Genomic DNA, 17,871 nt, shown 5'->3' on the forward strand with positions numbered 1-17,871 from the left:
AAACACTTCCCTAGTGTCCGTCACATACCTATAGACAAAACCACATAACTATATTTTCTATTATTTTTTATTGGATTGGATACAGGAGTTTGTATTCAACCCAATACAAAATGTGTTTGAATGAGTTTTTCAGTTTGAATTTCCCGCACACGCGCCGACATCATCGTACGCGCCGACGTACACGCACGGAGGGAGAAGTACGTACACGCACGGAGGGAGAAGCTTCTTCCCGGAGAGGACACCCGACGCTGGAGGGCGACCCTGGAACACGACAATGGATGATCGCAGTGGGACCGGGTAAGTGATCGATAAACCCGAACTTTTCTCACTGTATTTTGATACAGTGAGAAAAGTTCGGGTTTATCGATAATTGTAACTTTTTGAAGCCCTTACCAAGGTCGGGCTTATCGCTCAGGTGGTTAAATGACCATGTTTGAAATTCCCATGCAATCCAATGGATCAGCCTACCCCAGGGCATTTGTAGGAGGCATGTTTTTGAGCTTCAAAGAGAAAACTCCTGCTGGTTTTAAAATTTTTAACTGCTTGTAAATGCTGTCATTGAAATCAGAAGGAGTGTTTGTTTTCAAAACAAGTATTTTTAAATGCATGCAAATTGAGTTTACAGGTGTCTACAAACTTACATACACCAATAAAAGCATAATGGGCTTTTATAAACATTTTTAGGTATGCGTTAAAATGCCTTTTAACGTCACTAGCGTTCAAATTTCCATGCAAAAAGCGTTATTTTTTTTTGCATTACCGCTAGGGGGGCTAAAATGGTTGTATAAAAACCCATAAGCGCATTTAAATGTAAAAAGAGCAATTTATAAGCGTTTAAAAGTCTTTGTAGACTTGGTTTTACTGTCAAAATCCATACAGGTATCATATTTAGTATTAACATTTTATACCCCAGACTGCTTTAGGTGAACAATGTCTACATTTTCTTTTAAAGAAAATTTATTTTTTTAGATTACTAAAGAAGCAGAAGAATTTATTGTTGAGCAGTACCGTCGACTAAGGCAGCGAGATGGAAGTGGAGTAGCAAAATCTGCATGGAGAATTACAGTCAGACAACTAGAGAGTATGATAAGATTATCGGAGAGCATGGCTCGTATGCACTGCTCTGATGAAGTAAGCATAAATCCCATACATGATTTTTAAATTTTAGAGTAAGAGAAAATCCAATGTTTTTTTCTAATGCTTGTGTATTTCTAAAAGTTATAGAAAGGTATAATAAAACAGCACAACAAAATAGCACAGTAATGCCTAAGGACAAAAAAAATAATTACGGAATCCTTATTTGTATTTGAGATTAGTGCAGATTTTCCAGACGTTATAAAAAATGCTCAGTCTTTGACATTCTGTTCCATTGCAATGGTTGAGAAATATGTAGGGTCATAATTTCCCCCATACTGCTTCTGGTATGATCTTTGTATAAATGTGTATAGTACTGTATTTTATAAATTATCAGTACCAAATTGCAAGTAAGACCCATGCATTGTACTGTGGGGAAAATTCTTTAGTCCCACAATTGTGGCACTATAAAAAGAAAAAAAAAATACTTCACTAATTACCACTATAAAAGGTAGTATAATTTCCTTTGAATTTCTGTATTTTTAGTCGACATTCATTTTATTATTCCAGGTTCAACCAAAACATGTAAAAGAAGCGTTCAGATTGCTAAACAAATCAATTATTCGTGTGGATACACCCGATGTCAGCTTTGATCAAGCTGAAGATGAAAATCCCATGGAAGGTAATCATATTCTGAGGAAAAATACAACTGAAAATTGAAAAGATTTTACAGTTTTAGTAGTAACCATTGTTTAACTATTGAGGAAATTGGGTCCCTAACATCTTTTCATCTGTGCTCATGGAAAATGGGCCTCAGGGAGCTCCCTTCTTTTTTTTTTTTGGGTATTCTAATTCTTTCCAAACTTCCATGCAAAAAGTGTTAAATTTTTTTGCATGGAAATTTATTTTAGATTGTAGGCTATAATTCACCGAATTACTCAATAATTACTTATAATTCACCGAATTACAAATTACCGCATAACTCACCGAAATATGTCCAAAATTTTATAAATTTATTAATAAAAATTTTTTTTATAAAACAAAAAAAAAAAATCTTTAAAAAAAAGTGTATAATGTAATTTAATTGTACAGTAGCTTATAAAATATATATATTATACAATTATATATTATATAAAGATTTCTTTGTATTGCGCTCAATACAGCTTTTTTGTATTGAGTTCAATACAAAGTGATTTGTATTTCCCGCCCCACCTCCCGCACCGACGCATGCAGCGACGTCACCGGGAAACCCCAGGGATCGTCACTGCACTCGCCGGGAGAAGACTGAAGAGCAAGGACGTGTCTGGAGGAGCTGCGGGGACCAGGTGAGTATATTCTTACAATTGTAATCCGATTGTCATACAATGTATGACAATCGGATTACAATACAACGTTTGTTTAACCACCTTACCATGGTTCTCTAACAATAGAAATTTCTCTTGTGTGTCATTTAAAATGTTTGACAGCTTCTCATTTATAAACATGTTGTTAATTCGTGATAACACCTCATGGTATGGAATGATTTGCTTTTTCCAATGTCTAGCTAGTGTTTGTTTAGCTGAGAGAAGGATGTGAGTGCATAGTTTAAATTGGATATCAGTAGGGGTACTGGGTTTAAACTGCAATAAGGCCACCCAAGGGTCCCTAGGCACATGCTTTTTGAATAAAAAAAAAAAAGAATATACCCCAAAATCGGATTACAGATGGACACGTCCACCATATGTGTAGATCTAAACCAATCTCTTGGCATCCTCTAAAACATTGGTCAGAGTTTGATATTTCCTAATCTGTGTTGGTACCATGGTACTCATCATAACTTTAAAACCAGATTCCATCGTAAGAATATTCGTTGAGCATTTAGACATTTTTGTACAGTTGCTAAACCACTCTGGATCTGATTTTGCACTACCCAGGTTTCGTTCCTATTGGGTCCTATAAGTTTGTAATGATGTCCTTTTGACCTGGTTGAGTTTAGAGTATAGGACCGTGATTTGCTGGGGACATAATGGCGTCCGCAAACAGATATGTTCAAAATTGGTCAGCGTGGTCATATGTTTGACACCTTGGATTAATGATGTAATCCAATTTCTAAGTTGCATGAACGTGAAGAATTCCTTCCCTGGCACTTCATGAAAAGAGTGTACAGTATCTCCTCCCAATAGGTCATCCCCCTTCTACCCAGTGAGGTATATACAGTGTTATAATTATGTGCTGACCACCATGCAAAGGCCTTTGGTGACTCCTACCCAGGGGGAAACAAAGGGTTACATTGGATGGGTGGAAGAGGGAGATGTGGGGACATCAAATCTCCCGAGTATCGTACTCCATCCCAGATCTTCAAAATCTGCTTGAGATTAACACCTGTAGACTTAGGTTGTAGTTTGTATCCATGGTAATGACCATATATCAACTGTGGGTGTATCAGATCTGCTTTTAATTGAACCTATCTAGGGACTGCAGCATTTGCATATAATGAAAAAATAGGGGTATCTGAGCTGTTTGGCAGTACTTTAGTACATTCAGAACTCCTAAACTGCCTTGTCTTTTATGTCCATACATGTTTTTTGTGGTACTCTAGATTTTTTCCCAATCCAGATAAAGAAAAATATTGGTCTTTTGGAGGGTTTTTAACACGTGGGTTGGTACACGGACCAGTAAAGTCCTAAAATAGTACAATACCTTCAGTAATAGTCATTTTGACCAAATTTGATCTGCCTACCCAGGAAGTGGGATGAGAGAACCATCTATTCCTTAAATGCTTTAAGTGTGCAAAAAAAGGTGGGTAGTTAGAACCTAGAAGTGTTTTATAGGTTTTTGGTAATCTTAACGCCTAAATACTCTAGGTGATGTGGTGCCCAGGTAAAGTGAAAACTTTCTTGTAGGGGTAAGTTCCATTGTTTCAAAATTTCCCACTCAAGAGCTACCAACTTCAGTTTGTTTTCCCGAATTATTTGCACCAGCGGTTCAATGGCCAAAATGAACAGTAGGGCCAACAAGGGACACCCCTGTCTTGTGCCTCGACAAATAGAAAATTCAGGAGAATACCATAAGTATCTCACCCTTGCCCGAGGCTCAAAATATAGTGCATGTATCAAGGCCATGAAATGTGGTTGAAAGCCCCATTTGGGCAAAATATAAAACAAGTAGTCCCATGAAATAGAGTTGAAGGCTTTTTGTATATCCAAGGCCAAAAGCACACTAGGGGTTCTCCTCTGTTGAATAAGATGAAATAAACTAATCACCCTTCTTGTGCTATCAGATGCCTGCCTGTGTGGGTCAAACCCTACTTGATCCTAAGAACTCCAAGAACTCCCAAACACTCCCAAGAACTTGTTCAATCTGTTTGCCAGAACTTCTGTCAACAGTTTTATATCGACATTCAAAAGTTATATTGGTCTATAATTATTGGGATCCAGAGAATCTTTGTTCGGCTTAGGGATCATCACTAGGGATGAGTGGGAAGGCCTCTGACAGTCTCACGAAAACTTCCTCAAACTTTTGATGGGTCCGCGAAATTTCGGCGAACCGATTTTTCGAATTCCAGTAAAGTCAATGGGCCGATTTTAAACATTATTAGCAAAGCCCCTATACATGTTAGAACCACCAAATTTGCTAGGTATGTGTAGGAGAACAGTGGCAACGAGGGAAACATACAAAAGTTCAAAAAGACCTTGTGGTTTTCCAGGAAATGGCAGGTAAAGTGTCAGCAGGCAAATAGGATTTTTGCGTGATGGACAGCGTACAGAAGGCAGCATAAACATTAGGACATTGAGAAAGGGTGGCGCTACGTGTGAACTCAACCCACTAGCAGCAGTCTCTGCCGTCAAAACAGCAGGAGACAGCATTGCTAGCTGGTATCAAGACCTGGATGACGTGTTAGGAATGCCACCCATAAAGTTTTGGACAAGTAGCGCAGTGACATTAGGCAAAAGAATGGACGACCAGCGACAGAGCCAGGGTCATCAAGAGCAGTAGCAGTGTGTGGCCTCTGGTCAGCTATCGCCAGTTAGCCCTTTTTGGTAGGTGTCAGAAGTGTGTAAAACAATTTTTGTGAAAGGAGTACTGACCGGCGGCAGCCGCAGCAGGAGGTTGTGGACCCTGAGACGGAACGTGGACCGCATTGGTAACTGGCATCTAGAGCCGGGTGTAGTGCATTGTCCATGCCACCCAGAAGTGTGTAATACAATATTAGTGAATTCTTTCGTTAGGAAAGAAGGAAAGGAAATGCTATTTGAAAGGCACCCATTATTCAAAACTATAATTGAATAAAAACATAGCTTTATTATTTAATAATGGTACTTAAATAAAACAGTAATATGCAATATGCAGTGATATGGGAAACCAATAGCAAGAATTGTGAGTATCTCCAAGTGTTCAATTCATTAAAATAATGAACTTGTGTTGTTGAAAAATTGCTTGCCTTGGGATAATTGATCAAATTGTTTTGTTACTATAAGATGTTAACACTAGAATAACTTTTTGTCTGTAGATCTAGGTAGTATGCAAAATCAACGGGAAGGGAACAACCCTGAAAAGTGGTAACCATGCAGGACACACCAAAAATGTGTCTGCTACTTCCAAAATCCTCTATAGTTGGAACAGGTCCTGGAAGCAATAAATAGATAAGTGACCATAACAAAACACCTTAGTTGAAATGTAGTAATGGAGTCAGGGGGGAACCAAAGTGCCAGAAAAATACAATCATCCTGAACAGCAAACCAATATTGGAATGTCAGTGTTGTGCTCTAGTCTTTTTAAACTGATACATCTTACATAAATTTGCCTTTTTACCCATCCATGTAGACACCCACCTCCAAGCAAGGGCAGAGCACCAAACACCAGCCCCACCCACACACATCCGCTCCCAGTACAACGCAGAGACGTGTACCACTAGACAAGGTACTACAGACAAGGTGGTATTGTAGTGTTAACATCTCCAGGAAGTAACAAAACAATTTGATCAATTATCCCAAGGCAAGTAATAATTTTTCAACAACATACGTTTATTGTTTTTAATGAATTGAACACACTGAGATACTCCCAATTCTTGCTATTGGTTTCCCATATACCCTGAGGAAGCCCTCTGGGCAAAACGCTTCGAGAAACGAAATAGTTTTCTTTTTTAAACAAACATAGCAATATTAATCAGTGTGATTTTATCCTATTTGTACTGTATGTTTCTTGTAAGTTATGCATATTACTGTTATTCATGTACCCATATTAATTTATAATGCTTTGTTTTTTTCAATTATAATTTTGAGTAATGGGTGCCTTTCAAATAGCCCTCCCTTTCCTTCTTTCCAAACGAATTTCTAGAATTTTTTGAGGCTAAGCACATACTGGTCAACCGGTTTACTGGGGCTAATTCCCTTGATATTCCCTTCTGGACAATTTCTCTTTTGTGATAGTGGAATTTAGTGAATGGAGTACTGACAGGGCAGCAACAGCAGGAGGAGGAGGCGGTGGGCCCTAAAAAGGAGCAGGAACAGCATTGGTAACTAGCATCTAGAGTTGGGTGTAGGCCATCGTCAGAAATTTACCTGTACCAAACAGTCTTCTTTGGTAAAAAGGAACTGGTATCAAACCCTAAAATATCTGTATTTGGGCTCCCTGATTTTTGTAATCATGTCTAACTCACAGCAGAAGCTGCAGAAGGCTGACATTTATTTGCAATAATTTCATTACCACTTCTTCTATGGATTCCACTTTTGCTGAATGTTTTCGGAGTTGAATTATTGGGAAGACTATCAAAATTACAACCATAGTTGAAAGATTTCAAGGAATTTTACTTGGTGTTCATGCAGATCACACTGTTCTCCTGATTAAAGTCAAGGATTTGAAGACTGGTGAAGCTGTGCGAGGAGCAAGACTGTTTTTTGGGCAAAATGGTCTAAATGGGGAATCAGTATAAAACTCCAGAGGTTGAAAAAGAGCCAATAGAAGAAAGATTCTGCATTTCCAGCACCAAAAGGTCTTGAGCCTGGATGCTTTTGGCCTGAACATATGTCGCTATGGGAAACTGTGTTGGCTGCAGGTGAGCACAAGAAATCATGTATACCTCCTTGACATCCTCGCCATGGGACCAAGGGTCTTTAAAAATGGTCTCCGAGTGATGCTTGAAGACAAAGGCATCCTAAAGGTCACCCACGACTGTCGTTGACTAGGAGATATTTTGTCCCACCAATATGCTGTGTTTTTAAATAATGTTTTTGATACCAAGGTGGGTGATGTGTACTTGTTTTCCATGGAGACTGGTGTTTTTTTTCCTCATCAAACATCTACTGTGAAGGAATGGTTCACTCGATATCTAGATATGCTGTCTGCACAAGTACATTTCTTGAATATCAAACATTGATGGAGCAAAATCCCTAATATGTGTTCTGACTGTCCATTGTCTGCTACTTTGCTGAAAGTGTTGAGAAGTATCGCACCTCCTAGATTTGCGTCAAGCTATGTTGGATGGCATGCTCGCCGACTTTACATTAGTTGACCGCTATCTTAATGCTCCTTGCCTAGCAAAATCAGATGCTTTAGCTGTGATTGAGAACTTATGCTCTGAGCTTCCTAAAGAACTTAAGCAGTTTTGTGTCCTACAGCAAGAGAGAAGAGCAAAGGCATTAAAAGAATATGATGTTACCAACCATGGATTCCTTGTGAGATAAGCGAAAACAAAGCCATGATCTCTAAATGGGTCATTCCTAAAAAAAGATTGGTGCCTTTGGTTTCAGCATAGTCTGTTAAAATTATTGTTAAAAATATTGTTGTTGCTCGAATTTGGGTCATTCTAATGTTCGACCTAAATATGGCCGTTCGATTTCAGGTTGACACGACCCAAATTTTGTTGGATTTGAAGCCCCGAATTCCGCCCTTCCACAATGCCTAGATCTCTCCAATAACAGCAGGGATGCTCTCCTCCATGTTTGTTGTGGCAGGCAGCCAATTGGCTGTCTGTCACTGCATGCCACACAGGCAGCCATTGGCCTATATCAGGCCAGGACGTGCCTGCATTTACCACTCCTGACAGAGATTTGCTAGCATCACAACCTTTCTGTGCTGCTTAGCTTGCTTTGTCAAAGTAAAAAAAAGTATTTTACTTAGACTGTCACACTTACACTTTGTCAGCTAGATAGTTGGATTGTACTGTATCGGTGCAGTCCTGAAATCTACTGTACTCAGGTAGTGTTTCACTGTTAGATAGATAGATAGATAGATACATAGATAGATAGTAAGTCAGTGTGCTACATACACGCAGCCAGAGGCAGGGTACCCTCCCTGACTGTGTGCACAGTATCACACTTGTACTGAGAGACAGTCACACAGACGCAGTGTAGACTGCATTATATAGTTTGTATACTGTGCTGCATAATACAAGCCTCACCACTGAAGGAAAGTGCTGCATACAACACACACAGCGCACTTGCATTTTTGGTGTCAACCCCCCCTCCAATAAAAAATCCACTTACTGTACAAGTTTACACTTTGTGAAGCATATTAGCTCCAAAGTATTTGGCAGGGTGTCAAGCCCCACAAAAAATTTGTCTGGCCAAAGAGGAAGAAGCAGCTTTGGCAGGGGTGGCAAGCAAAGCAGTATGAGTTTGTTTTTAGCTGCAGACCCGAGAACAAGAAGCGCTGCTGTTGGGAGTCCATTATTACCACACCTTGAACAAGAGGTAGTGGAGTAGATGACCCAGCCTGGGTCAAGTGATTGTACCCCCTCTTCATCCCAGTCCCAGACACAAGCCTCACAGGTGTCCCAAACAGTCATGATACACCTGTCCCTCCTAGTTCGTCATCATCGGCTGGAAAGTCTCCTGTACAGCAGTATGTAGAGGAGTCCCACCAAGGGGTTGGAGAGGCGGAGCTACAAGCATTCCTTCAAGATGCTTGGTTGTTTCAGTCACCTGACGAAGAGAGTCAGTTCACAGGCTTTCCCCCCACTTACTTTTCACCCGAACACTCAGCCAGACGAGCCAATTCAAAATGGCTCCAAAAGGCCGCTGCTACCTTTTGGCACATACAGGGAAACTTCTAAAGATGATGATCATGATGTCCTTAATCTGACATAGGGCGAACTAGGAGATCATCATAGACAGGAAGCAGAGGGAGGAGGAGGAGGTTGCAGAGCACCCTCAAAGGGGGAGAGGGAGGAAGAGGGTAAAAGCTGCCCACATTCTGCAGTCTTCACGTACCAGTGAGTCAAGTCATAGGCGTCCATCCTTAGAAGCTGTCGCCACAACTGTGCCTTAACAGCTGCGGAACGCCACTACGAGGACCAGCTCCAGAGCACCTTTTGACCCAGTTAGATGTTTACCCGTGTGGGCATTTTTTAATGTCCATAGTTATGACAACACTTTGGTCATCTGCAAACTGTGTGCTCAACACTTGAAACGAGGCAAAAACACAAACAAACCTGGAACAAGTTGCATGAGTAAACATTTTTAAAGCCACCACCCGGTAACCTGGTTATCGTGTTGCTGCCAGCAATTTGAGTAGGACATATAGCTGAACATTACCTTTTTCAGGTTCCACCAGCAGTAAGCAGGAGCTCCAACGCAGATCAGCTGCTGTTTGTCGCATTGCTAGCATTCAAGAACAGGCATCATTGCCATCCCCCACACCTTCTACCCCATCGTCCAATCCTTCTGTGGTTAGCATTAGCAGCATCCAACCTTCCATCCCCCAAATGCTGGAGCGCAAGAAGAAATATGGCCCAAATGTCCCCAAAACAAAGCTAATCAATGCAGGACTTGCACAGCTGATTGCGTTAGAGCTCCTCCATTAACCGCTGGTGGGCTCCAATGCGTTCCGTTACCCATTCCTCTGCGCAAACCCACAGTACGTTATGCCCAAGCGACAGTATTTTGCGGAATAATGTGTTCCTGCTTTGCATAAACACGTGCAGAGCAATGTGTCCGTGGCCCTGCAGCACTCGGGTACACCTGACAACCGACAGTTGGTCGAGCAAGCATGGAGTGGGAAGATATATTTCCTATACAGCTTACTGGGTAACTTTGGCAGCAGGGGAAGATGCAGTGGCAGAAAGGCCATGCAATCTCCTCCTCGACCTCTACTTCCACCTCCTCCTTTGACTCGTGTGCCTCAACCTCTTTCTCCAGGGACACTTTGCCGTGGAGACCCAGTACCTCCCATTCAGCAGCATCTGTTCACCGCTAGCAACAACCTGCAGTTTGCTATTTCGTTGCAAAATTCAGACGTTGCCAGGCAGTCCTGAGGCTGGGAAGCCTGGGTTCCCTCAGCCACATGAGCGCAACCATTCTAAGTGCCCTGTGGGAGCAGGAGGACATTTGGCTAACTCCCAACAGACTCCAGCCAGGCAAGGTCGTGTGTGACAACCAGGCCAATCTGCTGGCAGCCCTGCGTTGTGGGAAACTCGCACATGAACCTGATAGTACAGCGCTTCCTTAGGAATTACCCAGGCCTCCAGCTGCTGTTGCTGAAGGCCAGAAAGTTGTCAGCGCATTTCCGCCGGTCGTACACAGCCATTGCCAGATTGGTGGATTTACAGTGAAATCTCGACCTGCCAGTGCACCGGTTAATTTGTGATGTGGCCACTCGTTGGAATTCCACCTTTTATATGCTGCAGCGGCTGGCTGAACAAGAGTCTGTTCATTTCAGACGTATACCTACACTACCTTTCTTCAGCCCTGCGGAGTGACTGCAAATTGAGGACTTGTGCACTGTATTGCATTTGTCACCTTTTGAAGAGGCCAGGATGATCAGCAGGGATCAAGTGTCAGTGACACCATTCCTATCATATGCCTGCTGGAACAGATGATGGTGGATCTCGTACACGACACGCGAAGCAGACACTGCATCAAGAGATGACATTTCAAACATCTCGGACAAGCGTGCCTACTAGGCATAGTGCAACACAAATCCAGGAAGAGGAGGACGTGGAAGAGGATGAAGGACATTGTAGGGATGGGAGAAGGGGAGGAAGGGGCAGAGGAGGATATTGAGGGTACATTGGAATCCATCCACCCAAACACAAGGTGGCATGTTCCTTGGATCGCAGGATGAGGATGAGCCTGTGCTGCTGTTCGACCCACAAAAGTGTGAGTCCAGAATTACCTCAGCTGTGGGAACTTTGAGCTACATGACAGCCTTCATGCAGGAGTGCATAGCCAAAGATCCCCGCATACAGCAATTGCCAGTGACACTCAGCAGCGCTACTTAGTCATGGTGCAGGAATACTTGAGCTCTACATGGGACATCTGCAACCTGCAAAGCCAGGACCCACTGGGCTACAGGGTATCCAAGCTTGAGCAATGCCATTTAGATCCTAGCCTGCCCAGCCGCAAGTGTTTTCTGAAAGAACGTTCAGTGCAGCAGTGGGTGTAGTGAGTGACAAGCGGATTTGGCTCTCCACAGAAAATGTCAACCGAATCGCTTTTATTAAAATGAAAAAGGCTTGGATTAGCAACGACTTCAACACCCCCTCTGCAGAGTGAACTGTTAGTCATCAACTGCTGCACTGCCTGCTGACACCTTGATGGGAAGAGCATTTTCAATTTCACAGCCTTTTGCATATCCTTCTACTCCTCCCTCTCATGGCCCTCTACTTCTACTGTCTCTGAGGCCGATAACTTGCAATGTAGCTGTGTAACTGGCTAATTTTTTTTCAGAGCACCTCCCTCAGGGCTTTCTGCCTCTATCTACTTTGAGGCCTTTATCACTTGTAATGGAGCTGTGATTCATAATTAAATATTTGTATTTTTTGTAGAGAAATACAGACATTTTTCTGTCCTTTTGGATAGATGATGGCAAGTGGTAATAAAATGAAATATCTGTATTTTTTTACAGAAATTTTTATTATTCTTAATTATCCTAATTTAGGATACCTCTTGCAATCTATCACAAAAACCATAAAAATTTCTTTATTTATCGATAAAAAAATTAGATATTTCATTGTGATCCTACTTTGCTGTACATCGCCAAAGCCATAAAAATTGGTATAAAAAAGGGTTTTACTCCTCCTCCTTTATATGAATGTGTTTATATGTTGAGCCACCTCTATATGGCTTTTAATTATATTAATTATATCAATCAATACGCTTCACTTTTTGCATGAAAAACCTATGAGCCTCAAACCTCTTTCTTTTCTCTCTATTCATTTATACTTAAAAGCCATAAAAATGCCTATATTTCTCTTTATAAAATACAGATATTTTATTCTGATCCTACTTTGCTATATATCCCCAAAGCCATAAAAATTAATGTATTTCTCCCCAAAAATTACAGATATTTAATTCTGATAGCACTTGGTATCTATTGTAAAACCTCTAAAAATGTATGTATTTATCTAAAACAAATACTGATATTTAACGGTGATAGCACTTGCTAGATATCCACAAATGATAAAAAAATGTCTGTATTTCTCCGCTGATTCTGCCAACCCCGTTCCTTTTTATGAGGTTTCACTAGATAGTAGTTGTGGACAGTGTGAATTTCATTCATCCATTCATGTCTTCAATAGCTACAGCTTCTACACTGTCCATAGAGGTGATGAGCTCAACCTCTAATGCAGTCCTTGCTTTGTCACAGGGCCCACCACCTCCTCCTCCTGCTGTTACTGCTGCTGCCTGCCCAGTACCCAACTGTAGATGCAAGATATTAATGCCGTCCACACTTGGTCTCAGAGCCCACTGCCTCCTCCTCCTGCTGTTACTGATGTTGCCGCCTGCCCAGTACCCAACTCCAGATGCAAGATACTAATGCAGTACACACTCCGTCTCAGAGCCCACTGCCTCCTCCTCCTGCTGTTACTGCTGCTGCCTGCCCAGTAACCAAACCTGGATGCCACTTACAAATGCTGTCCACACTCCCATCTCGGGGCCCACCACCTCCTCCTCCTGCTCTTACTGCTGCTGACTGCCCAGTACCCAGCTGTAGATGCCAGTTAACAATGCTGTCCATGCTGCATTTACAGTTACAGCTAGAAGATAGGAAAAGGCAGTCCCCTACACAGCAATGTCTCCAGTAGCTACAGCTTTTATACTGTACATATGGGTGATGGCCTCAACCACTAATGCCGTCCTTGCTCCATCTCAGTTGGTACGAAGCATTATTGGACTAAATTTCTGTTTACCCCGGAACTGAGATGTGGGGCAGCAGTCCCTCTGTATGTCGGAGGGATGAGATGGGAGGCACCGTTATGTGTAATGGGAACCGAGAGGTCCTGGATCACCACATTGAGCCATGAAGTTATTAAACTCCGCAGACATCCGGAGACTTCTCCACAACAAGTATGTGGCCATCCTGGGAGACTCCATTCAAAGATCCGTTTACAAAGATCTTGTGAAAATACTGCAGAATAATGAGTTTCGGACTGAGATCCAGCTCAAAAGGAAGGCTGAGATGTCATTTACAAACGACACGTTGGGGGATCTCTGGGTGAAATGCAGAAGTGCATAACTTACTGCAAAGTGCGTCACTACAGAACTGACCACCACCTTGTATGGTTCTATTTCCTGACCCGTGTCTCTTCGTAGTACATAGAGAGCGTGCTGGCCGACTTCGAACAGGGACTTCAGCCCGACGTTGTCATCATCAACTCCTGTATATAGGATGTTATCAGGTATCATAAACAATCATTGGAAATGTAGAAAACCAACCTGGACCACCTGTTTATTTGGCTCACCGAGGTGCTGAGCCCCAAATGTCTGGTGATATGGAACATGGTCATGCCTGTTGGATTCAAAGCTGGTGAAGTGCTAGAGTTCCCAACTCCTAATGTGCACTGGGACATCATAGAAGGGAATTTCTACAGTGACACTCAGATTTGCACCAATTTGATGTGATTGACATGCACTTACACTTCTGCTTGAAGACACCAGCCACTCAAATCAGCTGGTTCATCAGAAGTATACCTTCCGATATATAAGCGGGTGTGGACCCACTGTGCCGCTGACTGGGTACGCTCCAGAGGGGCATGACTAAGCCGCTACCTGGTCTTCGCTAGAGCCTCTGAGGGTGAGGATAGGCTTGGGCTGTGGGGTAGCTGCCAGGTGCTACTCCAGAGCAATCCCCAGGCCAGTGGCAGCTGACCACAGGAGTCAGGAAACCCAGTGCAAGCACCGAGGGGCTTGCGTGGCCAAAAGTCCAGAAACAAAGATCCAAGGTCAGGGTCAGGCGGCAATCAGGCAAGGTCCAAAAACGTAATCCGAGGTCAGGGTCAGGCAGCAAACAGGCTAAGTCCAAAAACGTAAGCATGGTCTGGTACACAGCAAGGCAAAACAGAGAAAACACCTTAGCACTGAGAGTGCTGCAGGAAACCAGCCATAGGCTGTAGAAAACAGAGGGCGTGTATGTGTTACCTCATAGATTAAGAGAGACACACCCACGCCAGCTCAAACACCAGAGCAAGTCTCAGCATGAAGGAAACACAGGCGTGGAACACAGGTAGTGGGGTTACCTGAAAGATGGGCCCCGGCGCCCGTGCCTTCAATTAGGAGCAGCGGCGCCGGCACGACCTGCAGTGCTAACACTCATATTGCTCAAGCCTGGGGGGTGCAGCAGGAAGAGGAGGCGATGGGCTCTGAGACGAAGCGTGGACATTGAAAAATGGCATCTAGAGCTGTGTACTGGGCAGGCGGCAGCAGGAACAGCATGAGGTGGAGGCGGAGGGCCTTGAGTCGGAGCAAGGACGGCATTAGAGGTTGAGGCCATCACCTATACGGACAGTGTAGAAGCTGTAGCTATTCGAGACATGAATGGATGAACGAGATTCCAATCTGTCCCTACCTACTATGCAGCGAACCACAATGAAAGGGAACGGGCTTCGCGGAATCGGCTGAAAAGAAGACCCTGTTGAGCTTGAATCTAGTCTGGCATCTAGACCTGGGTACTGGGCAGGTGGCAGCAGTAAGAGCAGGAGGAGTAACAATGCCATCCACACTCTCTCAGGGCCCACTGCCACTGTAGGGACAGTGGGAATCTTGTTCATCCATTCATGTCTCCAAAAGCTACACCTCTAATGTGGTCCTTGCTCCGTCTCAGGGCCCACCGCCTCCTCCTCCTCCTGCTGCTGCCAACTGTCAGTACACCATTTACAAAAATTGTATTACAGACTTCTAGGTGGCATTGACCATGCACTACACCCAGCTCAAGATTCCAGTTAATGCGGTCCCCTCTCCTGTGAGGTCTATATAACTTGTAACAGAGCTGTGTAACTGGCTAATTTTTTGACTGAAAGACCCCCCTCAGGGACGTCTGCCTGTACTCTGAAGCTTGTAATGGAGTGATGAAACCTGGTGGCTAATTGGACCGGAGGAACCCCCTCTTGTCCCTCTCTGCCTCTACTCGGAGGCCTGTATAAAATCCAGCATGTTCCCTTGACCCCCCCATAAAATGGCCTTGCCAGCAACATAAAAAAGCCTTGCTTATTTATTTATTTTTTTTTACTTGTACAGTGTTGTGCAGAGCCGGGGAGTCTGGACATGTCTTTTTAAATGTATTTATAGGCTGTAGAAGCTCTGCACAGTCACGAAAAACAACCAAAATTTTTCCCCCATGACTTTAATGCAGTTCGAATTCGACGTTTGTTCACCCCAATAATTTTGCTCTATTCGACCGAATAGCGGTCGATTCTAAAACTGAGCTATTTGACCAACACTAGTTAAAAAGTATCATTGTATAAATTATAGCTACTTTGGTTTGTGTTATTACAACTGTTTCAAATTATTGGGCATTTTGTACAATACTGTACAATTGTCCATTTCCAAATAAATTGCTAATGTAGTTAAAAGAAATAAATAAAACTATTTATTTTAAAGTAGGCCAGAAATTTCACTGTACCAAACAGTCTTCTTTGGTAAATGGGAACTGCAATTGATTTTATTTAGCTTTAGTGAATGTAACCATAATTGTACCTTGAGTGCATGTGCAGTCAGTGAACAGCACCTAAGAGTGTAATACACACAATATAACTGGCATAAATGTGCCGACTACTGACAATTTAACAAAACTGACTAGCTAGTAGCTCATGTAAAAGAAAATTCCCTATAAACACTGAACTGTGCAGCCAACTATGAACTAAGAAGGCTCCTACACTGTCCCTGTCACATTAAAAAGACTCTCCTTGCGTCTATCCTCTACACAAATGGCATCTAGAGCTGGGTGTAGTGCATCATCAATGCCACACAGAAGTGTGTAATACAATTTTTGTAAATGGAGTACTGACAGGCGGCAACAGCAGGAAGAGGAGGCAGTGGGCCTGGTATGGAGCACGGACCGCATTGGTGACTGGCATTTAGAGCTGGGTGTAGTGCATCGTCAATACCACCCAGAACTGTACAATTTTAATGAATGGAGTACTGACAGGCGGCAGCAGCAACAGCAGGAGGAGGAGGTGCAGGCCCTGAGACAGAGAGGGGGCAGCATTGGTAACTGGCATCTAGAGCTTGGTGTAGTGCATCCTCAATGCCACCCAGAAGTGTACAATTTTACTGAATGGAATACTGACAGGCGGCAGCAGCAACAGCAGTAGAAGTGGTTGGGCCCTGAGACGGAGCCTGGACCGCATTGGTAACTGGCATCTAGAGCTGGGTGTAGTGCATCGTCAGTGCCAACCACAAGTGTACAATTTTACTGAATGGAGTACTGACAGGTGGAAGCAGCAGCAGGAGGAGGCAGTGGACCCTGACACGAAGCGGGGACTGCATTGGTAACTGGCTTCTAGAGCTGGGTGTAGTTCATCGTGAATGCCGCCCAGAAGTGTGTAATACAAATATCTGAAATTTGTGATTAAACGTAGAAGGGCCAGACCAAGATGTTTTGTGTGCCGGCACTGTTGCTGTGGTCTATGGTGCCAAAAGCGATAGGAAGGTAGATGATATTGCTAGTTTGCATTATGAAGTGGATGTCATGAATGCCAACCTTCAATCCTAAAATACTTAGGTAGCGTTGCCTTTGCCTAATTTTTCAGCTATCCGTGTGGCAGTACCGGGGGTTTTCATCTGCAGTTTGTTGGCCTCCCGAAAGCAGCAGAAATGTAAAGTATATTGCTAGCTTGCACAGTAGCAAGCATGACATTGGCGATAAATACCACCCCTGGAGGTTGCGATAACTAGCCGAAAAACTCAACTGAGGCAGGCTCAGCTGACGGGGTGTTGGTGATAGGCAGCCACAGACTCTGCACAGGAGCAGTGTGGGTTAACAGAGGCATCTTGGTTGGCCAGTGAGACCTTGTGTCAGTCAATCATTGACATCTGCAGTGGGGGTATGATAGTTATTAACCCACCTGCTCATAACTGCTGTCGTCAACACCACCACCACCAGCCGGAAAAGAGCCAACGTAATCGTGCACCATTGCGCTTCATAGAGCCTGAGCTCCCTGTGTGGAATGTGGTGTGCAGAAACTCCTCACACAGCCGGTCGCATAGTATTCTGCTCAGGTGGGTCACCTTTTTCTTTCTCTTGTGCTGGGTTGGGTAGAAACTGTGACATTTTGTCTTTGTAGTGGTGATCCTGAAGGGTGGCCAGCCAGTAATCATCCAGGCTTTTGATGCTGTAAATGCGAGGGTCCCTCTGTAGGCATCGCAACATGTGGATACATATGAAAGGGGGGTTCCCTGGGCTCATCCTCCTCCTGTCCCTCAGTAGGCCCCAAAACATCTTGCTCTTCAAGCTGCAGCAGTTCCTGTTGGTCCATCACCCGCACAATGCCTGGGGCATGACAGCACAAATGCGGGTTGAACGTGTCCTGTCCAGCAGCCACAACATGGTCTCTCTCAACATCTTCCTCTTCCTCTTGAAACCCCTAAAGCTGGCCAGTGT

General features: G+C 43.4%; 1 protein-coding gene across 1 annotated transcript in view; it reads left to right on the plus strand.

Annotated features, from left to right (window-relative positions):
* Nucleotides 1-17,871, plus strand: part of LOC140331233 (maternal DNA replication licensing factor mcm6) — a 69,242-nt gene that overhangs the window by 38,143 nt on the left and 13,228 nt on the right. Inside the window, exons 10-11 of the mRNA XM_072412073.1 lie at nucleotides 970-1,131; nucleotides 1,645-1,756. Of these exons, the coding sequence (XP_072268174.1) occupies nucleotides 970-1,131; nucleotides 1,645-1,756 (274 nt within the window). The remainder of the gene's footprint in view (nucleotides 1-969; nucleotides 1,132-1,644; nucleotides 1,757-17,871) is intronic.

The sequence above is a fragment of the Pyxicephalus adspersus genome, chromosome 5 (assembly GCF_032062135.1).
Source record: "Pyxicephalus adspersus chromosome 5, UCB_Pads_2.0, whole genome shotgun sequence".
NCBI lineage: Eukaryota > Metazoa > Chordata > Amphibia > Anura > Pyxicephalidae > Pyxicephalus > Pyxicephalus adspersus.